The sequence below is a fragment of the Camelina sativa genome, chromosome 9 (assembly GCF_030686135.1).
Source record: "Camelina sativa cultivar CO46 ecotype springtype chromosome 9, ASM3068613v1".
Classification (NCBI taxonomy): Eukaryota; Viridiplantae; Streptophyta; class Magnoliopsida; order Brassicales; family Brassicaceae; genus Camelina; species Camelina sativa.
Window position 1 is genome coordinate 39491078 of NC_141888.1, and position 24320 is coordinate 39515397.

General features: G+C 38.2%; 7 protein-coding genes, 1 long non-coding RNA gene and 1 pseudogene across 9 annotated transcripts; 6 read left to right on the forward strand and 3 right to left on the reverse strand.

Moving 5' to 3' along the window:
• The first annotated feature begins 86 nt into the window (after window positions 1-86).
• On the forward strand, window positions 87-1570 carry LOC104713943 (zinc finger protein CONSTANS-LIKE 3-like). The gene is made up of 2 exons (XM_010431170.3): window positions 87-951; window positions 1049-1570. Exons 1-2 carry the CDS (start codon window positions 352-354, stop codon window positions 1349-1351), a joined length of 903 nt encoding a protein of 300 aa, XP_010429472.1. The 5' UTR covers window positions 87-351; the 3' UTR covers window positions 1352-1570.
• Window positions 1571-2541: 971 nt separating this feature from the next.
• Window positions 2542-4203, reverse strand: LOC104713945 (peroxidase 18-like). Its single transcript, XM_087463705.1, has 4 exons — window positions 3756-4203; window positions 3493-3672; window positions 3213-3378; window positions 2542-3130 (listed from the first exon to the last, which is right to left on the reverse strand). Exons 1-4 carry the CDS (start codon window positions 3990-3992, stop codon window positions 2715-2717), a joined length of 999 nt encoding a protein of 332 aa, XP_087319831.1. The 5' UTR covers window positions 3993-4203; the 3' UTR covers window positions 2542-2714.
• A 2314-nt stretch (window positions 4204-6517) lies between these two features.
• On the forward strand, window positions 6518-8602 carry LOC104713947 (protein TIC 55, chloroplastic). Its single transcript, XM_010431176.3, has 3 exons — window positions 6518-7053; window positions 7185-7287; window positions 7373-8602. The coding sequence occupies exons 1-3, from the start codon at window positions 6668-6670 to the stop codon at window positions 8492-8494; spliced, it is 1611 nt and encodes a 536-aa protein (XP_010429478.2). The 5' UTR covers window positions 6518-6667; the 3' UTR covers window positions 8495-8602.
• A 317-nt stretch (window positions 8603-8919) lies between these two features.
• Window positions 8920-10146, forward strand: LOC109126280 (uncharacterized). Its single transcript, XM_019229583.2, has one exon. It carries the CDS (start codon window positions 9140-9142, stop codon window positions 10049-10051), a length of 912 nt encoding a protein of 303 aa, XP_019085128.1. The 5' UTR covers window positions 8920-9139; the 3' UTR covers window positions 10052-10146.
• Window positions 10147-10634: 488 nt separating this feature from the next.
• Window positions 10635-12735, forward strand: LOC104713946 (protein TIC 55, chloroplastic-like). Its single transcript, XM_010431175.3, has 3 exons — window positions 10635-11179; window positions 11313-11415; window positions 11508-12735. The coding sequence occupies exons 1-3, from the start codon at window positions 10785-10787 to the stop codon at window positions 12627-12629; spliced, it is 1620 nt and encodes a 539-aa protein (XP_010429477.1). The 5' UTR covers window positions 10635-10784; the 3' UTR covers window positions 12630-12735.
• On the reverse strand, window positions 12642-13561 carry LOC147939286 (uncharacterized). Its single transcript, XR_015566013.1, has 2 exons — window positions 13400-13561; window positions 12642-13164 (listed from the first exon to the last, which is right to left on the reverse strand). It is a non-coding gene; the product is annotated as an uncharacterized LOC147939286 (long non-coding RNA).
• Window positions 13562-15655: 2094 nt separating this feature from the next.
• LOC104713948 (protein TIC 55, chloroplastic pseudogene) lies at window positions 15656-17470 on the forward strand (annotated as a pseudogene). The gene is made up of 3 exons (XR_015566288.1): window positions 15656-16165; window positions 16299-16421; window positions 16485-17470. The product of XR_015566288.1 is annotated as a protein TIC 55, chloroplastic pseudogene (transcript).
• Window positions 17471-19643: 2173 nt separating this feature from the next.
• Window positions 19644-21832, forward strand: LOC147939287 (protein TIC 55, chloroplastic-like). Its single transcript, XM_087464837.1, has 3 exons — window positions 19644-20300; window positions 20426-20528; window positions 20605-21832. The coding sequence occupies exons 1-3, from the start codon at window positions 19900-19902 to the stop codon at window positions 21724-21726; spliced, it is 1626 nt and encodes a 541-aa protein (XP_087320963.1). The 5' UTR covers window positions 19644-19899; the 3' UTR covers window positions 21727-21832.
• LOC104715942 (zinc finger CCCH domain-containing protein 22) lies at window positions 21781-24032 on the reverse strand. The gene is made up of 4 exons (XM_010433304.3): window positions 23823-24032; window positions 23328-23618; window positions 23024-23084; window positions 21781-22900 (listed from the first exon to the last, which is right to left on the reverse strand). The coding sequence occupies exons 1-4, from the start codon at window positions 23946-23948 to the stop codon at window positions 21885-21887; spliced, it is 1494 nt and encodes a 497-aa protein (XP_010431606.2). The 5' UTR covers window positions 23949-24032; the 3' UTR covers window positions 21781-21884.
• Between the last annotated feature and the right edge of the window lie 288 nt (window positions 24033-24320).

The following is a 24320-nucleotide window of genomic DNA, read 5'->3' on the forward strand; positions in this document are numbered from 1 at the left end:
TTTATCCGAATTTACTTCCTTGCCGACAAAAAAAAAAGTAAAAAAAAAATTCCGAACTTTCCATATGTTCCTTTTGTGAAAGTTCCGAAAGAAAAAAAAAGCACAACCTTCACATCATATGACTAGGCCCACTTCTCCTCAATGTCTCACTATTCGGCTAAGGTTCGCTAACGTGTCATCTATCTATTCGTTACTCTCAGATCTCCATGTCCCAGCGCGTTCCATACAATCGCCACTTCCACAGCACCAAGAGTCAGTCAATTAGAGAAAAAAAGCTGACTCACTTCAATTATTAAAATAATCAAAAACAGTAGAGAGAAGAAAGAGAGAGAGAGAATAAAAAAAATCAAAATGGCGTCGTCGAGACTGTGCGACTCGTGCAAATTGACGGCGGCGACTTTATTCTGCCGAGCTGACGCAGCGTTTCTCTGCGGCGCATGCGACGGTAAGATCCACACAGCTAACAAACTCGCTTCCCGTCACGAACGAGTCTGGCTATGCGAAGTCTGCGAACAAGCACCTGCACACGTCACCTGCAAAGCCGACGCCGCCGCGCTCTGCATCGCTTGCGACCGTGACATCCACTCGGCTAATCCGCTCTCTCGCCGCCACGAGCGAGTCCCGATCGTTCCGTTCTACGACGCCGTTTCGGGATCTGCCAAATCCGCCTCCTCTTCCGTTAATTTCGTAGACGACGACGGTGGTGACGCTGACGTCAGCGTCGAAGCTGCGTCGTGGCTTTTGCCTAAAGAAGGAGGAGGAGTCGAGATCTCTAATTTGTTCTCCGATCTTGAGTATCCGAAGATGGAGGTCACGTCGGAGAATAGCTCCGGTAACGATGGAGTCGTTCCTGTTCAGAACAAGACGATGTTTCTCAGTGAAGATTACTTCAATTTCGATCTCGCTCCTTCCAAAATTTCTCAACAAGGATTCAATTTCATCAACCAAACTGTACGATTTACGAATCATCTCATCATGTTTAAGATCTAGATCTGGAATTTTTTTTTTTTGGGATCTGATTTGAGTTGTTGTTGTGAAAAATGTTTAGGATTCGTCGAGATCTTTAGATGTAGCGTTGGTGCCTGAAAATGGAGGAGTTACGACGACGGTGACGATGACACCAGTTGTGCAGTTATCACCGGCGGAGAGGGAAGCTAGGGTTTTGAGGTATAGAGAGAAGAGGAAGAATCGGAAGTTTGAGAAGACGATTAGGTACGCGTCGCGTAAAGCTTACGCTGAGATGAGGCCGAGGATCAAAGGACGTTTCGCTAAGCGTACAGATTCGAAAGGTGATGATGGTGGTGGGGACGTCGGAGTTTATGGCGGTTTCGGCGTTGTTCCGAGTTTCTGAACTTTCCGGTTAAAGAAACTTGGTAGTAACGTAACGGTTAATAGAAGATTAAAATTACTATAATGTTTTCCTATTTAATCAGGGACTAAGTTATTAGAATATTGTTGTTTTTAAACAATTAATTTTTACAATATTTTATAGTAGTAGTTTACTTGAAGTTGAAACTAATGAATTTTGATTTACTATCTCAGTAAACGATTTTAATTATAAAAAAAAAAACTGGTACTATATAATTAATTTTTGTCGAGATATAATTAGTTTTAATATCAAGGGTTTGAATTGAACATAAAGATTAAAGATTATCAGAAATTCAGAAGCAAATTGTTGTCTGTTCCTGTCGAGCTCTGTCTACCAGAAGTTGCCAGTTTGTTCTAAATCTCGTTATATTCTTAACATGTTTTACTTTTGTAAATTTGCATATTCGTTAACTTGAATTACAATCTAAAATTGTGTTTTATGTGTAATTTAAACAAAAAAAAAATGTCATAATCAAACGTCTACACTAAACTTGGATGAGTTGATTTGTTTTTAAAGAAATCTTGTGGGGGGTATAAAAGTTGAGTTTTGATCGTTAAAATTTGGGTTGTAGGAAGATAGATATTAAGAAAATTAGATATTTTCTAATACAACACACCATAATCAATTAGTTTAATATTGTAAGCCTTTATCTTAGTTAATCAAATCTAAATATCCTTAATTAATTTTTCATAAAAAAATTACCAAAATTTTATTGTTCGTGACTATAATATTTTGAGATGAATATTACTAGTTCTTTTGATTCACGTTAACAATAATGTAATAAGATCTGTTAAGCATTACTTACGTAGTCCATTACCATTTCTATCACCCGAAATAAGGCAGTCGAAGTCGGCACAAGAAGTAGGCGGAGTAGAGGCAGCAGTTGCGGGTTCATGTGCGGCTAAATCAATATCCCCGTCTGCGGAGGTGTAACGTAGTAAATCTTACCTAATGAGTTTAATCTCGTTCATATTACAAGACGTTCATTAGTCTTTTTTTTTTTTTTTTTTTTTTGGGCGAAACATTCATTAGTCTATCATTAAACAACTTCTTGTACTCTTTTTCCAAACTAGTGTGTTCAGCACATGAAAACAATATAAACCTACACTACTAGTTTTGTCAACACATGAAAATCCTTAATAAGTAAATTTTACTTTCTGCCACTCTTTCAGTAAAAAACTGTGGAGTAATAATTAATTTTGATTTTTGGTAAATTCTTATTTGTCTACATTGAGCTGAAAATAAATAAATAAAGAAATCGTACAGTATTTAACTATTAAATATAACTAATACAACTATCTTCCAGTTTTGCTCCCCTCTGTTTAGAACTTGGTCTCATCTTCTTTTAATTAACAGCAGAACAAGAACGTCTGATCTCACCTTCTTCACCAACTCGCACACCTATCACACTCATCTTCATAAACGACTCAGTCCATCTCTCGAAGAAACTCTCCTGATCATTTGCAAGAATCTCAACAATCTTCCTCGTTCGATCATCTTCCATGAGAACTGAATCCGTCTGAAACAAACCCTTGTGAGCTAGCAGATTCTTGTAGTACTGATTATCGAACGTCGACGATGTCTCTGGATCGTTTTCAACGACCGTGGTCGTCGGATCTAATGACGATGAACACTTGTTCATAAGTGTTTGCGCATAGGAGTTATCAAGAGACGAGTCTATTAGCTCTAAATTGCCTTTGGGATCAAGCTTAAACCTACTGTTGAATGTGTTGCAATGCGCAGCTCCGATAGTGTGCGCTCCTGAGACACATAGTAAAAAAATTTTAGGCTTGTATTAGAAGGACAAAACTCTCTTTTTCGAATATCAAGAAACAGAACATACCGGAGAGGACGACAAGATCTTGAATAGATAAGCCTTTAGAGGAAAATATATTGATCATCTTATCAACTGTGAAATCGGTATCGATGATGTTTGGTCTGACATTTGCTGCTATTGAGACCGTTCCGTCTCTTCTCCCTGTGGGTAGCGGAACTACCGGTCCTCCAAGCTGTCCCAAAAATAGTATTCACAACAACAAGAAACAGAGTTTTTAAAAACCAAAAAAAGAAAGAAACAGATTTATATATAGTTCTTATGTATGTGAATTTGATGAACTTCTTACAGCTTCTACTGCATCTCTAGCGGCAAGAACAAGGATATCAGCGCAAGACACTGTGCCTGGACAAAAGATTTCAAGAACATTTTTGATGCTTTCTATAACAGCGAATCCTCCTAGAGACGCGTTTCCAGGGTCGCTTCGCTCTGTATCGTTCCCTCGAATCAAGACTGAGCCATCACAACCCTAAGACAGCAATGACGACCAAAAAATTAGTGGAAACGCCTTGTTACGCAAGTAAGAGGTGGTCTTGAAGCAATGTAATATACCTGAACGAAGCAGTCATGGAAGATGAGGCGGAGAAGCTTCCCAAGGACTGATGGATCAGAGGAAGAAGCAGATCTAACTGTGTTCCTCACGATTAACTCAGCTCCAGGGCAAGAACCGGCGTAGAAGTTAAAAGAGAGGTCAGCTACTGAGGAAGAAATAAGCAAAAGTAGTGGAAGACATAGGAGAAGAGAGAACAAGGTAGATTTTGGTCTGCATGAAGAAATTTGCAACGCCATTTTTTTGATGTGTCTATCTCATGAGAGGGAAAGTGAAGTTGTTTAATCTGCCCAAAGAGAGAGAAGTGGTAGTTGTTGTGATAAATGATAACTGTAATTGCATGTGTGTTCGTGTCAGAGGGAGAGAGAAAGAGTGAGGGATGGTTGAGTCAGGAGAATTTAATGACAGTCTCTTTACTCTCTCTTATGGGAGTCATCATCTATGCCGATCATCAATATGCAAAACAAGATTTGTGTTTTTGGTGTTAATGCCACAAGTTGAAAGTAGTGAATCCAATCACTCCAAGTAGGAGAATTTCAGGAAAAGGAACCCTAAAATAGTATATGAATTTTTTCTTCAACATTGTAAAGAAAACTAGACAACTATTTTTTTTGTGTACCTTCCAGATATTTCTTCTTTTGAATGAAAAATAACTCATTCTAATCATTTAAGGAAATTTATCTTTTTTTCTTCTTTTTTTTGGCTTGTTATAGTAGTATATATCACTTTTATAAACAATTGAAAGAAAAAGGAGAGTCTATAAATAGAAAAATTGTACAAAAAAATCATGTAATGTGCCTTGAGAAACTCTTCAAGTGTATATATTTTACAAGGAAAACAAAAATGAACAAGCGAAGGAGAGATTTGGATTTGCTATACATAAATACAGTCTATCTGATTTTACTCACGGAGAATGAAATGTTAATAACTAATAAATACTACTTACCAGTTACCAAGTACGGAATCATAGATCCGCTAAGGTCCAAGAACCATTAAACAAACAATTTTTTGTTGGTAGCCTTGTCCAAGATATTTACCTGTAGTTTTCAAGTTTGCGTATCATATCGAACCTTAAAGGGGTCATTGGGAGGGCTCTAACCTGATTTCGTGTAAGAGGGAAACTAAAATTGAATTTTTAGTGTTACCGCTAGTCTACTAGTCACTCTTCAGTCTTCACCATCTAAAACCTCAGAGGGTCCAAGCTCTCACTCGATTTCTTGAATCAATAGATCATCAAACCCCTGCAAACCCCTTGATGTCCAACGTTTGCCTCTTATTAGTTTACGTTTTCTTTTATTTCATTTATTTACTTTACTTGCAACCGTGAAACAAACGAAAACCCTCTTTTATATTATAGTTCTAGCCTTACTTTGTTCTGAAGGACTTGTAATACAACTTCTCTATGTGGGATTCGGTTCTTAAATAAGTACTACATACGATTCACTGTTCACTTGAAGGAGTCATGTGGTATTTTGAGATAAAAGATTTGAAGTGAAAAACAATAGCACATCAACGATTTTACTAGGGCTAGGCATTCGGGTAACCCGTTCGGGTTTGGGTATTACCCATTCGGGTTCAGATAAACGAGTTTAGGAAAATAGAACCCAGTGGGTATTTTTAGATATATGGTTCAGTTCGGTTTGGGTACTATTGGGTTTGGGTCGGTTTGGATTAGAAATTTTAGAATCCGATTAGCATCCGAACTACCGGGTATCCGAAAAAAGTCTTTAAAATTAATTAAATATAAATAAATTTAGCTAAATTTTGACTTATGTGACAAAATATTTTAGATGTTTTAATTATTTTTTATATTTAGTATAAAAATCTAAATGAAATATTAAAAATTATAATCATAATTTTGGGTAATTACATTATATTAATGCTAAATATTATAAATATGTTTATATGTTCGGGTTTGATGGGTATCCAAATGGATATTGGATATTACCCGACCCTAATCCGAATCCACGGATTTTGGAAAATAGAATCCAATAAGTTTTTATAGACAAACTCGTACATAACCCGAACCCGATTTTTCGGATCAGATTATGAATTGAGTATTCGGGTACGGGTTTTATGTCCAGGCCTAGATTTTACCATGGACCTTTCTGAGTATATAATTAGATTCCCGTACAACATTTCTTTCTCTATATTCATGCAGTGCCGGCTCAACTAGGAGGGCGGGCAGTGCGACCGCCCCGGGTACATAGATTAAAGGAGCACAAATAAAAAATTTCTAAGTTAAAAGAGCATAAAAGAAAATCATTGTAAACTAGAAAGGGGCACAAGAAAAAATTTGTAAACTAAAAGATACAAAAAAAAATTTGTAAGCTAAAAAGGGGCACAAACAAAAATTTGTAAGTTAAAAGAGGCATAAAAAAAAAAAATTGTAAGCTAGAAAAAGGGCACAAAAAAAATTTATAAGCTAGAAAAGAGCACAAAAAAGAAATTATATGAACCAAAAAGACCTAAAAAAAATCAGTAAGTTTTTCTATAAATTAAGAGACATTTTTTTTAGTTTGCCCAGAGGCATATAATATGTTTAAGCCAGCACTGTATTCATGACCAATATTTTGAATAATCCACGACCAAAGATATTTCTTTTTGTACATAAAATTACGGCCAATAGCTTTAATTGTGCTCAACTGAAAATCTCATGTAAACCTCCATTAATCTACAGAATTAATAATAAATCGCATAATATGTGACTCGAATCCTAGACTTCATGGTGTAGAAATATTAATTAACTCTTGGTCAACCATTCAGCCAAAAGGCTTCCACAACGACACCGTTTTGTCTAAATTTTCTACTTCTCATATGTGGTGGAACGAGGTCCAACGGTTTGGACAAGCAAACCTTATGATCTATTTAGCAGAAGCGCAATGCCATCGATTCCTGTAATAAAAAGTCCGCCATGGCTGCTCCTTTTCTAAGCTCCTCTCTTCACCTCACAACTACTTCTCCAATCCTCTTCACTAAAGTAACAACACCCATAATCCACAGAACAACATGCACAGCACCGACGAAACCCCGTTTCCATCTCCTCCGTCGTTCCGCCGTCGCCGGTACCGCCGTGGTTGATCAGACAGAAGGAGAAGGAGAGGTTTTTATAAACCCTGAAGAAGAGAAACGTGTTGAGGTGGCTGATTATGATTGGAGAGAGGAGTGGTACCCTTTGTACCTCACCAGAAACGTCCCCGAGGATGCGCCGCTTGGCCTCACCGTCTTCGATAGCCAAATAGTTTTGTATAAAGACGGCGACGGAACATTTCGCTGTTACGAGGATCGTTGTCCTCATCGGTAAGTGATTGATCTAGCAACCACTCGTTTTTTCTGATCTCTACAGAATCTTACTTACTTTTACTTGTTGGAAATGTAGAAAAGGACAAAGATTTCGTTTTTTTTTTACTAGTGTGAGTTTTGTCTTTTAGGTTGGCTAAGTTGTCTGAAGGACAATTAATTGATGGGAGATTGGAATGTCTGTACCATGGTTGGCAATTTGAAGGAGATGGCAAATGTGTCAAGATTCCTCAGGTTCTTTTTTTTGTTCATTCACTGACATCATTTATCAAATTTTGGAGATTTTGTATTCACTTGATGTTTTTTTTTTTAATAACAGCTTCCTTCGAGTGCCAAGATTCCAAAGGCGGCTTGTGTGAAGACGTACGAGGTGAAGGATTCACAAGGAGTTGTATGGGTTTGGATGTCGACAAAAACACCTCCTAACCCCGAAAAGCTTCCTTGGTTTGAGAATTTTGCTAGACCTGGTTTTCTCGACATATCCACAACTCACGAGCTTCCTTATGACCATTCCATTCTACTGGAGAATCTGATGGATCCGGCTCATGTCCCTATTTCTCATGATAGAACTGACTTCACTGCTAAAAGAGAAGATGCTCAGCCTCTGGTTTTTGAGGTCACCGAGAGAACTAACCGGGGTTTCGCAGGGACTTGGGGAAAGGAGAAAGACGGCGGGAAAGGGAGTATGCTACTTCGGTTTGATGCTCCATGTGTTCTGCAGTACAATCGAGAATTTGAGGGGAAGGACGGGGTGAAGAACTACTTTTCAGCGCTGTTTCTTTGTAGACCTACAGGGCAAGGAAAGTCTATGATAATTAGTAGGTTTGGGGTCACGAAAAGATCACCATTGGTTTCAGTGTTCCCTCAATGGTATTGGCATCAGAATGCCTGCAAGATCTTTGAACAAGACATGGGATTCCTATCGTCTCAAAACGAGGTTCTGATGAAGGAGAAAGTACCAACTAAGGACTTGTATTTAAATCTCAAGTCATCAGACACATGGGTCTCTGAGTATAGAAAGTGGATGGACAAAGTTGGTCATGGTATGCCTTATCATTTCGGGCATAGGACCATATCTCTCCCCAAGGTTCCTCCCGTAGTGGAACACGCCCCAGCAGGGATCATTGCAGCTCTCTCAGCTTCTTACCCTGCAAAGGGAGGAATTGGAACTATGTACGCTCCCAATTTGGCTAACCGGTACTTCAGACATATTATCCATTGTAGAAGCTGCAGCAAAGCGATCAAATCTTTTGAGCTCTGGAAAAATATCCTCTCTGCCACAGCAGTTGTTTTGACGACTTTGGCAATTCTGGTGGTTAGTAGACAGTGGAAGGCTGTCCTGTTAGGTTCAGCAGCATTGCTCTCAGCCGCAGCTTATGGTTGCTTAAGAGCTATAGAACTAAACACCAATAACTTCATTAGAACACACAGAAGACTATGAAAATGTATATTGGGATGTCTCCTCTTCTTCCAACATGTATTTCATGGAATACCATTTTGCTTGTAAACGCAACTATAAATTCATTCCAAAGGCTCCGGTGTTTGTCAACTAACCATCTTATTTGTAAACTCAAACCAACATATAATTTCGTTTTAGTTGTAAAATCTACATTCTAACCACTTCATTTGTAAACCCAAACCCATATATAATTTTGTTTAATTGTAAAATCTAAACTCTAATCATCTCATTTTTAAACTCAAACCGACACATAATTTTGTTCTAATTGTAAAATCTAAACCAATCAAATATTTAACTTTCCTTAATTAAAAATATATAGTATTTGTTTCCTTATTTTGTTTTGTTTTTTTAATTAAATTTTGATTTATCTTTTAAATGAAATAATGTATAGAAGATTGTGATTGGTTAAAAAGGAGGAAGTTTTTCATTTCAGATTTATTTCAAGCAACAATTCAGTTTTTCTTATCAACTAAAAGTTATGCCAAGAGCATTTTGGCGTCTCAGCTACATGCTGTTAGCTAATAAAAAGTATATGAAAGGAGATATTACAGATTATGTACCCTCGTTGACCGGAAGAGTTACTGGTTAACTGCGGAGTCAAGACGCTTTTCAAAGGCAATAAATAGTATGCTCCAGTTAAAGCCTACTGTTATTGAGTTTCTCAAATGTGAGGTTGGTGATGGTCGTACCGCCTCTTTCGGGTTTGATAACTGGACTGAGTTTGGTCAACTGATAAAGTTTGTTGGGGCAGCTGGACCGAGAACACTACGGGTTAGAGAGGATGCGCGAGTCTTGGAGGCAACCAGAAATGGTAACTGGGCTCTGCCGGCGGCGAGATCAGACAATGGCCAAACCCTCTTAGTTGCTCTAACAGCTACTCCCGTTCCTGATGTCACTAAAGGGCCTGATTCATACCAGTGGAGGAACTCAACTGGAGTCTTCACATCCTCCTTCTCCTCCAAAGAAACTTGGGACCAAGTTCGCATTTGTTCACCTCCGGTCTCATGGTCGACTGTTGTGTGGTTCAAGGCACATATCCCACGGTTCTCTTTTGTGGCTTGGTTGGTTTTTCTAGCTCGCTTACCCACTAGAGACAGGCTTCGTAGTTGGGGAATGACAGTCTCCTCTGACTGTGTCTTATGCTCTGGTGGCACTGAGTCACATGAGCACCTGTTTTTCCAGTGTCCTTTCTCATCTGAGGTTTGGAGCTTCTTCGCAAGTAAGTTCTTACCACAACCACCTGACAATCTACATGCGGTGGCGGACTGGATTTTTCACCATCAGCAGCCTCACCATGCGTCCATGGTAATTCTGCTTAAGCTTCTGCTTCAGTCAACGATCTACTTGATTTGGAAGGAGCGAAACTCTAAGATCTTCTCCTCCAGCTACTCTTCGCCAGCTTCTCTTCAAGTCTCTGTCAATCGCACTCTGCGGGACCGCCTTCTTTCCCTTCCGGCTCTAAGGCTGTCTTCCCCTTCTCTTCTCTTAATTTACTTCTCTTTATTTCTCATCCTTTGCCGGTTGGTATTGGGTAATTAACTCTGTCACGTCCCTGTTGGGATTGGGATTTTGTCGGTACGTCGGAAACTTTTGTAACTTGATCGATAAATAGAATTTTAACATTAAAACCAAAAAAAAAAGATATTATATATTATATCAGTCTAAAGATAGCATGGTTATCTTACTCTTTCATCGAAATTGTAATAATCGAAATAGGTTATTTTGAATCAATTATGTATTTTGTAAACATTTTCTGATATAATATATGTTTATTTGCCGGAAAAAAAAAAGACTAGTATATCCATGGATTCATTAGATCCCAATCCGTTGCAACTTTCTGTTGGAAAAAAAAAAAAAAACAAAGGAGAAAAACATTATAGTACTATAAATTGAGAAAACAAAAAAAAAGAAATAAGAACCGGAATCGAGATGTTACTTTGCGTAATTGACCTAATGATTCCTAGTTTTTTTTTTGTTAACACGTTATTAGAATAGAATGAAATAAGCCGTAACTATAAGAAAGCTTAAACGGCTTAGACAAAATGGCTTAAACGGCTTAGATATTTTTCTGCCCTTTTTACCTTACCTATGAGTTTTAAAAAGAGTTAAAAAAACGCTAAACGACGCCGTTTTATTCTTCGAAAATTTTCACTTCTCGTATACGTGGTGGAGCGGGGTCCTGTAATAAACGAGTCGGCCATGGCTGTTCCTTTTCAGAAGCAACTTTAGCAGAAACACATTGTCATCGAATTCCAGTGATAAAGAGTCCGCCATGGCTGTTCCTTTTCTAAGCCTTTCTCTTCAACTCACAGCTACTTCTCCAATCCTCTTCACTAAAGTAACAACACCCATAATCCACAGAACAACATGCACAGCACCGACGAACCCCCGACTCCATCTCCTCCGCCGTTCCGCCGCCGCCGTAACCGCCGTAGCTAATCAGACAGAAGGAGGAGGAGGAAGAGGGGAGGTTCTTATAAATCCTGAAGAAGAGAAATGTGTTGAGGTGGCTGATTACGATTGGACAGAGGAGTGGTACCCTTTGTATCTCACCAGAAACGTCCCCGAGGATGCGCCGCTTGGCCTCACCGTCTTCGACAGCCAAATAGTTTTGTATAAAGACGGCAACGGAACACTTCGCTGTTACGAGGATCGTTGTCCTCATCGGTAAGAGATTGATCTAGCAAACGTCAACCACTCGATCGGTTTTTTTATCTCTGCAGAATCTTAGTTACTTGCTAAAAATGTAGAAAAAGACAAAAGATATGTGTGTTTACATGTGTGAGTTTTGTCTTTTTAGGTTGGCTAAGTTGTCGGAAGGACAACTGATTGATGGGAGATTGGAATGTCTGTATCATGGTTGGCAATTTGAAGGAGATGGCAAGTGTGTCAAGATTCCTCAGGTTTATTTGTTGTTCACTGATTTTGCTACTGAGGTTAATCAAATTTTGGAGATTTTGTATTCACTTGCTGGTTATTTTTTTTTTTAAAACAGCTTCATGCAAGTGCCAAGATTCCAAAGGCGGCTTGTGTGAAGACGTACGAGGTGAAGGATTCACAAGGAGTTGTATGGGTTTGGATGTCAACAAAGACACCTCCCAACCCTGAAAAGCTTCCTTGGTTTGAGCATTTTGCTAGACCCGGATTTTTCGACATATCCACAACTCACGAGCTACCTTATGACCATTCTATTCTTCTAGAGAATCTGATGGATCCGGCTCATGTCCCTATTTCTCATGATAGAACTGACTTCAGTGCAAAAAGAGAAGATGCTCAGCCTCTGGTTTTTGAGGTCACAGAGCGAACTAACCGGGGTTTCGCAGGGACTTGGAGACGGGAAAAAGACAGCAGGAAAGGGAGTACTTTACTTCGGTTTGATGCTCCATGTGTTCTGCAGAACAATCGAGAACTTGAAGGGAAGGACGGGGTGAAGAAGAACTTTTCAGCGGTGTTTCTTTGTAGACCTACAGGGCAAGGGAAGTCTATGCTTATTGCTAGGTTTGGGGTCACGAAAAGATCACCACTGGTTTCAGTGTTACCTCAATGGTATTGGCATAAGGAAGCCTGCAAGGTCTTTGAACAAGACATGGGGTTCCTATCTTCTCAAAACGAAGTTCTGATGAAGGAGAAAGTACCAACTAAGGACTTGTATTTAAATCTCAAGTCATCAGACACATGGGTCTGTGAGTATAGAAAGTGGATGGACAAAGTTGGTCATGGTATGCCTTACCATTTCGGGCATAGGACCATATCTCTCCCCAAGGTTCCTCCCGTAGTGGAACATGCCCCAGCAGGGATCATTGCAGCTCTCTCAGCTTCTTACCCTGCAAAAGGAGGAATTGGAACTATGTACGCTCCCAATTTGGCTAACCGGTACTTCAGACATATTATCCATTGTAGAAGCTGCAGCAAAGCGATCAAATCTTTTGAACTGTGGAAAAATATCCTCTCTGCAACAGCAGTTGTTTTGGCGACTTTGGCAATTCTGGTGGTTAGTAGACAGTGGAAGGCTGTCCTGTTAGGTTCAGCAGCATTGCTCTCAGCCGCAGCTTATGGTTGCTTAAGAGCTATAGAACTAAACACCAATAACTTCATTAGAACACACAGAAGACTATGAAAATGTATATTGTGATGTCTACTCTTCTTCCAACATGTATTTCATGAAATACCATTTTGCTTGTAAACACAACTATAATTCAAAAGGTTCCAGTGTTTGCCATAAATCTGATGCAAGGTTCTATGTTCTAAAACTTGAGCCATTTCTTCTCTTTCTCTTTGATTTCTACTACATTGGAGGCAGCTGCTAGTGTACTTGCCAATGCATTTCGGACTTCGTTCAGTCTTAATATCCCTTGACATGAGGCACGAAGACCCATCCGGCCATCCCTTCACCGCCATACTCTCAGATGTGGAAAGAGAACTTGGCAAGACGTCGAAACCTACATTTCGGTCCATCCAAATCCTTGTTCTCTTCAATTTTCTCAGGCTCCAATTCATTTAGATGCTCAGCTTCAACTCCAGCAATCAGCATTATGAATCAGACCATTGACAACATTGAGCACCATATCAGGTTCCTGCAATAACCGAGCAGGCTTTGAGTGAATAAGCCCTTCCTCTGCTTCCTCAATTGCTTGGAGAAGTTCTTCATGAACCTTGAAGCAGAAGAAATCATCAGATTAAAAATACAAATTGTTGAAACAATTTATCAATACAAGAAAAGTAAACAGCATTGGACTAATTGATACCACCATAATCTATAATTTCTACACAAAGAACAATCACAAGAATATTGAATAGTGATAAGCAGAAGAAAGAGTTATGAATCGTAGTAATCTTAGTTCTCTTTCCAGGTAACTAGGGATCTGATTTCAGAGAATAAAATTTTACCGAGGGCCGAGAGGGGCTCGGGATTAGATGGGTCAGAAGCTTTCGTCAATTGCGGAAAAGAGATTCTTTTTGTTCCTTTAGCTGAATGTCAAGAAGTTCTTCTAAGGGCTTTGTCTCGCTCGCGGAGGAGGAGAAGGCGAGAGAGGAAGAAGAAGAAGAAGCAAAATTCTTGGTTTTTGTATGTACCGACTACCGACCCGGAAACATAACCGGATTACTTTTTTTTCCTGGTCAAACCGGATTACAATTTATAATTTTGTTTTATTATTTTTTTTTCTTTCATAAAACTAATATGTTTTTCGTTTTAACTGAATAACTAGGATTTAATCCGCGGTACAACACGAAACAATATTTTTATTTTTCAAAATATTAAATTTTTATTATATTTATTTGTTATTTTATTAATTTAAAAAATATAAAATTTTACAGGTATTTAATATAAATATTCAGAGTATATGATTTTTGTAATATTTTCAAGGTTTTAACCCGTGTGGTATATGTATAATCTAGTAATACATTTATCTCCTAGTACACATCTAAAAGTATTAAAAAAAACAATTTCACTAAACTCCCTATATGGGATTAATGTCAACCCGTCTCATCAAAATCAAAATAAGTTTTTGCGTAAAAAATAATCAAAATAAGTTTTTTTATCAAGTTTAATTATGTTAATTGTTTTACAAAATTAGCATATTTTATAGTTTATAATTTTTCCATGTCAATATATATAGTTTATGATAATTAATAGAATTTTAATTTTTTTGGTAATTTCTCAAAAAATAAAAAATAAACCAAATTATATGAGAGGTTTTCAACATATTTAATGTGACATTTTATAATTGGATTTTCGGTTTAGGAAATTTATTAATGTTAATATAATTATGGAGATTGTAAACTTTTGTTATGGAAAATCTGTTGTATAGCATTTAAATTTGAGAGATTGTAGCATCCATAAAAATAGTTTTGGAGATTTAATGGATTAAAACTTTCATGGGTAGAGTTGTTTTTGGAAAATTGGAATTTATAGATGTTGTTAAGATTTTATGGCCATAAATGTAACAAATGTTGGTCAATTTAAGAAAGTTTAGTATTTGAGTTTCTCTGCAATTTTATTTATGGAATTGTTTTAAGGGTTAATGTTGTTAAAAAATATTAAATAAGTAAAACTTAAAAGGCATAAACCAAAATGTACTTCAAAAATGTTAATATAGATTCAAAAATATTAATATAGATATTAATTTAATTAGTTGCAAAGTACAGTATGTTTTTTTTGCTGCGTATCGCTTAGCAAAAAGAACCGCTTTGTATCTTATTTTGATGTCCCTTTTTTTTTATTGTAAACATCTTCTATGAGAATCACTTATCCCTTTAATAATTAGTTAATGAAAACTGTTTAAAAATAAAAAAGTATATCAAACACATATAGATAAAGGATTTATATTTATATTATTAACTTTTTTAAAAACGTATGAACAAAATAATAAATAGTGAAAATTTAATTCCATTTCAAATTTCATTAGAAAGTACAAGTGATATAATTTAAAATTATTTTGTAGGACGTTCAAATTGAAAGTTTTAATTCTTAAATCAGCATAAGCATATACCGTTGGGTTTATGTGTTATAACAGTTGATTAATTCGTCAAGAATATTACATAATTTATATCAATACATTAATCTAAGTTTGTTGTCTTCCATATATTAGTAGAAACACATTCTTTGAAAAAAAACTGACATGTCGTCATCAGAAACCTCAAAACTTCAATAAAATTCGAACTTTAAGAAATATTCTAATGTATATCAGAAAACTCGAAATTATTAGTAATTTATAATATTATTGGGACTATAATTTGCATAGAGATTTCAAAACAAATATTATTTTTATTATCTTATTAAATTTTGTTAATTTTTACATTTTTTCCAACTCAAACTAACAAAATTTATTAATTTACCTTGTTTATTAAGTTATTGAGGTGTTTTACTGTAAAGTCTAGAATATTTGGTATAAAATCTAAATTCTTAATATTATATTTTTATATACATGTTGTATCATATGGAAGAGTTGTATCATATGGAAGATCTCTTTGTTCATATGGAACATATATAACATATGTTACATAACAGATATTTTTTCCGAGTTTTTTTTGTGAACACGTTTTTAGAATGGAATAAGCCGTAACTATAAGAAAATAGCTTGAACGGCGTAGACAGAATGGCTTAAACGGCTTAGATATTTTTCTGCCCTCTTTAATTGTAAAGACTATTCATATGCGTGGAACGAGGTTCCGCCATGGCTATTACTTTACAGAAGCAACCTTAGCAAGTTAGCATAACCACATTGTCATCACTTCCTGTAATAAAGAGTCCGCCATGGCTGTTCCTTTTCTAAGCTCTTCTTTTCAACTCACAGCTACTTCTCCAATACTCTTCTCTAAAGTAAAAACACCCATAGTCCACAAACATTTCAAAAAGAGGACAGCACCAACGAAACCCCGTTTCCATCTCCTCCGCTGTTCCGCCGCCTCCGGTACCGCCGTGGTTGATCAGACAGAAGGAGGAGGAGGAGGAGAGGTTTTTATAAACCCTGAAGAAGAGAAACGTGTTGAGGTGGCTGATTACGATTGGACAGAGGAGTGGTACCCTTTGTATCTCACCAGAAACGTCCCCGAGGATGCGCCGCTTGGCCTCACCGTCTTCGATAGCCAAATAGTTTTGTATAAAGACGGCGACGGAACACTTTGCTGTTACGAGGATCGTTGTCCTCATCGGTAAGTGATTGATCTAGCAACCACTCGTTTTTTCTGATCTCTACAGAATCTTACTTACTTTTACTTGTTGGAAATGTAGAAAAGGACAAAGATTTCGTTTTTTTTTTTAGTAGTGTTAGTTTTGTCTTTTTAGGTTGGCTAAGTTGTCTGAAGGACAACTTATTGATGGGAGATTGGAATGTCTGTACCATGGTTGGCAATTTGAAGGAGATGGCAAATGTGTCAAGATTCCTCAGGTTTTTGTTCATTCACTGACGTTTATCAAAATTTTGGAGATTTCGTACTGACCGTTTTTTTATAATAATGTCACTGCAAAAAGAGAAGATGCTCAGCCTCTGGTTTTTGAGGTCACCGAGCGGACTAACCGGGGTTTCGCAGGGACTTGGAGTCGGGAGAAAGACGGCGGGAACAGGACTAATTTACTTCGGTTTGATGCTCCATGTGTTCTGCCGAACAATCTAGAACTTGAGGGGAAGGACGGGGTTAAGAACTACTTTTCAGGGGTGTTTCTCTGTAGACCTACAGGGCAAGGGAAGTCTATGCTTATTGTTAGGTTTGGGGTCACGAAAATGTCACCTTTGGTTTCAGTGTTACCTCAATGGTTCTGGCATCAGAATGGCTGCAAGGTCTTTGAACAAGACATGGGGTTCCTATCGTCTCAGAACGAGATTCTCATGAAGGAGAAAGTACCAACTAAGGACTTGTATTTAAATCTCAAGTCATCAGACACATGGGTCGCTGAGTACAGAAAATGGATGGACAAAGTTGGTCATGGGATGCCTTACCATTTTGGGCATAGGACCATATCTCTCCCCAAGGTTCCTCCCGTAGTGGAACACGCCCCAGCAGGGATCATTGCAGCTCTCTCAGCTTCTTACCCTGCAAAAGGAGGAATTGGAACTATGCACGCTCCTAATTTGGCTAACCGGTACTTCAGACATATTATCCATTGTAGAAGCTGCAGCAAAGCGATCAAATCTTTTGAGCTCTGGAAAAATATCCTCTCTGCCACGGCAGTTGTTTTGACGACTTTGGCAATCCTGGTGGTTAGTAGACAGTGGAAGGCTGTCCTGTTAGGTTCAGCAGCATTGCTCTCAGCCGCAGCTTATGGTTGCTTAAGAGCTATAGAACTAAACACCAATAACTTCATTAGAACACACAGAAGACTATGAAAATGTATATTGTGATGTCTCCTCTTCCTCCAACATGTATTTCACGGAATACTATTTTGCTTGTAAACGCAACTATAATTCATTCCAAAGGCTCCAGCGTTTGCCATGAATCATACAGCTTAACCTTGATCAATCAGAGAGTCCTATCTCAACCGAAAAGCAAGTAATAATACCTTCCAACCTGCAAAGTAGCTCTTGTTTGGTGGATTCAAAAACAGAAAATGGCATTCAGGTGTCTTGTTTTGGCTCCTCTCTGCTCTAGACAGAGAAGTTTCCAAAAAAAAGTTAAAAGGACTATAAGATTTCAACTTTTGTTTGGTGGAAACAGAGGATTTATGGGATCAATGGCTGTGTTATCACATATATATCGTCAAGGACAATGACATACTTATTAGTTTCCTACAGTTTGAGACAGTTCAGATTGGATGAAGTTCATCTGCCGTCATCTTTAAGGTTCTATACTTCTCCTAGTTTTGTCCAAGCTTTCCCAAGGGGAATAAAATATTCTCATGTTAGCCGACATTAATTAGCCTTCAGTCTTTAAGGGTACTAACTTTTATGGATCTACTAAATAAGAGAGTTGTCCACAAAGCACACTTTAAACAGAGTATTTCACAAGAAACCATGATCATCTACAACGACAGCAAAAGGCACACTATGAGCTAAAAGCCTAAAACAGACGATGATCAAGTGGTTATGGAAGTTGGAAGCAATAGTTTCTTGTTTCAGAGAATGTGCCTAATGAGAATTGAAAGTCTTCTTTACCAACTTCAAAAATAACAATCATTACTCAATCATTATGCCATCTCTGCAATTGCTTATTCAATTTTGTAAAGGTGTGGTTTTTTCTCTTGTTTTTGTAGATTAATGGAATTTTCTAATTGGTCTATTATGTAAATACCTGAACGGACATTACTCTTTGAAAAATCCACCACTAATAAGAATTTTGACCTCTGACAGACTTGCACACTGTTCTTGATCTTTTTTTTTTTTTTTTTTTTTTGTCTGAAATGCATCTCCAACACTTCTTCACATCACATAACAAGAATATACATGTCTATAACTCTTACCATATGTACTTTTTGCAGGAGATCATGTCCCTCCAATAAGAAACCTCAAATCCTCCAAATCCAAAAATAAATTACTAGAGTTTTAGAGAATAAAATTACTTCAAGTTAAAATCAAATATTTTTAATCCACAAAGTTGATAGAAATAGCCATCTGAATTTAGATTAAACCAATGTAGATATAGTTTGGAAGAATCTCTGCAATTACTTGCATTAATCTACAGTTTGGGAGCTCAGAGCCGTTGATTCTTGATGTTCTAATAAATGCATTGACGCAAATTAGCTCAGAGTGAGTTTAGTTCTCTCTCTGTCTATTGACTAAAACTGTTTCTAAGCTGGATATGGTTCAAAAATTGTGGAAGCGCTAACGTTGGAATATGGTTTATGTCGAGTTATATGATCGGGATAAAGAAACTTGTGTTTGGTGGATCTCTGAGTTCGAGAGCTGGAAGGAGAATATGACAATCCGAGGAATCAAAATTAAATGAGAGAAGGAAGAATGACGAAAAAAGTAGTAATATTGGTATTATGGGAGGAGGGGAGCTACTATTTTGTTTTTTCTAGCCAATCACAAACAAAACGCGAGTTGCGCGAGTGCAGCCAATTTTATTCGACGCTCTTTTTCCTAAAATTGACGTCGCGTGGCGTTGCGTGATTTTTTTTTTTTTTTTTTTCAAACCAATTGTAAACCGAACCAAAATCAATTGTAATTTCAAAAGGAACCAATAAAACCAAACCGAAATCAATTGTAATGGCTTGTTTAACTAAACCTAAATCTACTTGACTAACCCCGTGATGACAGAGTCAGAATCATGTTCGCGGCATAGCCTTTGAATCAACCCGGTGGTGGTGGGTATGGGATCTCCGTCGGACAGCATCAGGTCTCGCCGTAGAAGGTGGTGGATTCGTTGTTGTTTCCGGTGAAGAAAGCATAGTTGTTAGTGAATTTACTTGTGATTTATATAATAAAGATTTATATATAAGAAAATAACTTTTAAGCCTAAGTAAATATGATAGAAGACATTATCTATATCTATATAAAGTAGATAAGAGTAAGTGATGGATTATCACCTATACAGCTATACTACATCCATATATAAGAAAACAAATATAAGACTTTCAAAACACGCAAAAGCGACACCATTTTGCCAAATTTTCAACATCTCACATGTGGTGGAACGAGGTCCAGCGGTTGGACAAGCAACCTTAAAGCATGAGAGTCGCTCGTCTCTCAGACTTGGGTTTCTCGGTCGACACAATCTTAAGTATAAAACACAAATTATATATTGAAAAGTAGCTATAAAAAGGACAAGTGTAAGAAACTTGTAAGTAACGTTTATTATGCTGTCTTCCACTCTCTCTCCTCATTTTTTCTCTTTTTTTCCTTTATTCTGAATTTCTGATAGTGATAGACTCTCCTAAATATCATCGATGCTCTTTATGATCTATTTAGCAGAAGGGAATTTTCACCGATTCTTGTAATAAAGAGTCCGTCATGGCTGCTCATTTTCTAAGCTCCTCTCTCCAACTCACAGCTACTTCTCCAATCCTCTTCACTAAAACAACAACACCCATGATCCACAACCAATTCAACCACAGAACGACATGCACAGCACCGACGAACCCCCGTTTCCATTTCCTCCGCCGTTCCGCCGCCGCCGTGGCTGATCAGACAGAAGAAGGAGGAAGAGGAGGAGAGGTTCTTTTAAACCCTGAAGAAGAGAAACGTGTTGAGGTGGCTGATTACGATTGGACAGAGGAGTGGTACCCTTTGTATCTCACCAGAAACGTCCCCGACGATGCGCCCCTTGGCCTCACCGTCTTTGATCGCCAAATAGTTTTGTATAAAGACGGCGAAGGAACACTTCGCTGTTACGAGGATCGTTGTCCTCATCGGTAAGAGATTGATCCAGCAAACAAACATGTTTTCTGATGTCTACAAAATCATGATTAGTTGTTGGAAATGTGGAAAAAGACAAAGATTTTGTTTTTACTTGTTTGAGTTTTGTTTTGTCTTTTAGGTTGGCTAAGTTGTCTGAAGGACAATTGATTGATGGGAGATTGGAATGTCTGTACCATGGTTGGCAATTTGAAGGAGATGGCAAATGTGTCAAGATTCCTCAGGTTTTTTTTTTTCGTTCACTGAGGTTGATCAAATTTTGGAGATTTTGTATTCACTTGCTGGTTTTGTTTATTACAGCTTCCTGCAAGTGCCAAGATCCCAAAGGCCGCTTGCGTGAAGACATACGAGGTGAAGGATTCACAAGGAGTTGTATGGGTGTGGATGTCAACAAAAACACCTCCTAACCCTGAAAAGCTTCCTTGGTTTGAGCATTTTGCTAGACCCGGTTTTTTCGATATATCGACAACTCACGAGCTTCCTTATGACCATTCCATTCTTCTAGAGAATCTGATGGATCCGGCTCATGTCCCTATTTCTCATGATAGAACTGACTTCAGTGCAAAAAGAGAAGATGCCCAGCCTCTGGTTTTTGAGGTCACCGAGAGAACTAACCGGGGTTTCGCAGGGACTTGGGGAAAGGAGAAAGACGGCGAGAAAGGGAGTAATTTACTTCGGTTTGATGCTCCATGTGTTCTGCAGAACAATCGAGAATTTGATGGGAAGGACGGGGTGAAGAACTACTTTTCAGGGCTTTTTCTCTGTAGACCAACAGGGCAAGGGAAGTCTATGCTTATTGTTAGGTTTGGGGTCACGAAAATGTCACCTTTGGTTTCAGTGTTACCTCAGTGGTTCTCGCATCAGAATGCCTGCAAGGTCTTTGAACAAGACATGGGGTTCCTATCGTCTCAAAACGAAGTTCTGATGAAGGAGAAAGTACCAACTAAGGACTTGTATTTAAATCTCAAGTCATCAGACACATGGGTCACTGAGTATAGAAAATGGATGGACAAAGTTGGTCATGGGATGCCTTACCATTTTGGGCATAGGACCATATCTCTCCCCAAGGTTCCTCCCGTAGTGGAGCATGCCCCAGCAGGGCTCATTGCAGCTCTCTCAGCTTCTTACCCTGCAAAAGGAGGAATTGGAACTATGCACGCTCCCAATTTGGCGAACCGATACTTCAGACATATTATCCATTGTAGAAGCTGCACTAAAGCAATCAAATCTTTTGAGCTCTGGAAAAATATCCTCTCTGCCACGGCAATTGCTTTGACGACTTTGGCCATTCTGGTGGTTAGTAGACAGTGGAAGGCTGTCCTGTTAGGTTCAGCAGCATTGCTCTCAGCCGCAGCTTATGGTTGCTTAAGAGCTATAGAACTAAACACCAATAACTTCATTAGAACACACAGAAGACTATGAAAATGTATATTGGGATGTCTCCTCTTCTTCCAACATGTATTTCATGGAATACCATTTTGCTTGTAAACGCAACTATAATTCAAAAGGTTCCAGTGTTTGCCATAAATCATACAGTTTAATCATGAAAATTATGTTAACCTGATGCAAGGTTCTATGTTCTAAAACTTGAGCCATTTCTTCTCTTTCTCTTTGATTTCTACTGCATTGGAGGCCGCTGCTTGAGATGCTAGTGTACTCGCCAATGCCTTTCGGACTTGGTTCAGTCTTTTTGTCGCAGCATCTGAAACGACTTGATCTTTCTTGTTTCTGTTGACCATCTGTTCTAGTTTCATTAGTTCCACCTTCAAGTCCTTGATTTCGTCTTGGTATGCAACCAAAGCTTTCCTGTCTACTGGACCATTGTTTTGCTTCTTTTTTACGGACTCTATGCTGCTTACTTTCTCATGGCTTCTAGGCAAAATTTGTTCGTTGATTAAGCTAAACAAATCTGGCTTCGATTCCTCTTTTTGTTTCGCTGCTCTAGCTGCTTCTGCAAACTTCTTCTCACGCTTCCTTTTCCCACCTCTGCTCCTTTTCTTCTTCTGTTTCTCGCTTTTACCTTCTCCGTTTTTGACATGCTCAAGAGCACAATCCAGCGACCGCTTTGCTGGAAGTACTTTTACTAAGACAGGATTTAATATCCCTTGACCAGAGGCACCAAGACCCATCCCTTCACGGTAACCCATACTTGCCATCATCTTCGAAGCTATTCCTCTGGTGTGGTTCTCCCACTTAGCAAATAAGGCGGTATCAGTTTGGACGCCTCTTGGTTGATTTGTGCTTTCTAGAAAGCCTATGCCTTGTGGAGACTCTTCATCATAATCACTTGAAATAGATTCGCCAGAATCTGAAGCACCACTACCTTCTTCCTTCTCCTCCTCCTCTTCCCCGTCATCATCAGTCATCTGAGCGTATTCTGACAATGCCATAGCATCAGATCCTAGCTTTGCGGAGCTTCCATCATCTCTGAAAACAATTCCGCCAACTTGTAACTCATCATCCCATGATTCAAGTTCAGCTTTCCTCCATATGTCGTATTTACTGCCAGAAACTGCCCAAATCTTGGAGCCTACCATCGATTCTTTCCACTCAGTACGTGCATAGTTCTTCAGAGAAGATAACGGCACATCTAGTCCTGCATTGATATCTTGCAGTTAATCACCAGAATGACAAATTGACCACATTCCCGACTTCTAAAATCCTAATGTAGTGACACTATGAACATAACACATAAACAATAGCAATAAATAAAACATACCATGTGAAGAACGACAAGAACTACCAAAGCGACACCTCTGTTGCATGAAAAACTTGCACATCTGCAATAGTGCGGTTACAGCGTTAGTATCTGAGACACAAAAACAACAATTGCACAAATAGCAACAGTAACAATCTCAAAATTAGTCTTTCACAGCCATTAATATAAACGCCTGTAGCAGAACCTAATTAAGCTACAAAGACAAGCACAACTGAGGCTTTCAGTAAACACTAGCCACCATAACTTTCAGAAAACCTAACAAATCCTCATAATGAAACTGAGTAAAAGACAACTAATTTCTCACCGTCATACTCTCAGATGTGGGTGTAAGGAAAGAGATCTTGGCAGTATCAGAGCCTTCAAACCCAATAATGCGACCATTGTACCAACGACCATCAGTATGTCGAAACCTACATTGCGATCCATCCAAATCCTTTTTCTCTGGCTCCAATTCCTTTAGATGCTCAGCTTCAACTCCAGCATCATGATTCAACCCATTCAGCACTATATCAGCTTCTTGCAATAACCGAGCACGCTTCAACTGGAAAAGCCCTTCCTCTGTCTCCTTGATTGCTTGTAGAAGTTCTTCATGAACCTTGAGAATAACCAAAACCACACACATGAAAGTAAGAATACAAACAGCATTCGGCTAATCCATACATAAACTATAACTAGGGATCATAAAATTGTTAATCTTTGGGGGTATTGGTAGTGATAGAGATAGTAGTGAGTTATGAATTGTGGTAATCTTAGTTCTACAGATAACTAGGGATCCGATTTCAGAGAAGAAAAAATTTACCGAGAGGAGTTCGGGATTAGATGGGTCAGAAGCTAGGGCTTCGTCGATGGCGGAAAGAGAATCTTTGTGTTCATTGAGCTGAACGTCAAGAAGGTCTTCAAGGGCTTTGTCTTCTTCGCTCGCCATGGGAAGATGATTCGGACGAGGAGAAGGCGAGAGACGAAGAACAAAGAAAGAAGAAAACTTCTTGGGTTATGTATGTACCGACCCGGAAACATAACCGACATACAATTTATTATTTCCTCTTCCATAATTCGGTTTAGTTTTGGGTTCGGTGTATGAATTCGGTTCCGGTCAATTTACTTGGTTTTGTTTATATTTTAGTTATTTCGGTTTGATTTGTTTTTTTTTTACAGTATTCGGTTTTGTGTTTGGTTGGTTTTCAATTCAGTTTGTCATGGAGTTGAATTCCTAAAGATTTAAAAGATGCAAATGCAAGTTTTTTGTGTTTTTCTGAAACCATTGTTTAAATGATCTTTCATCATATACCTCTAGCAA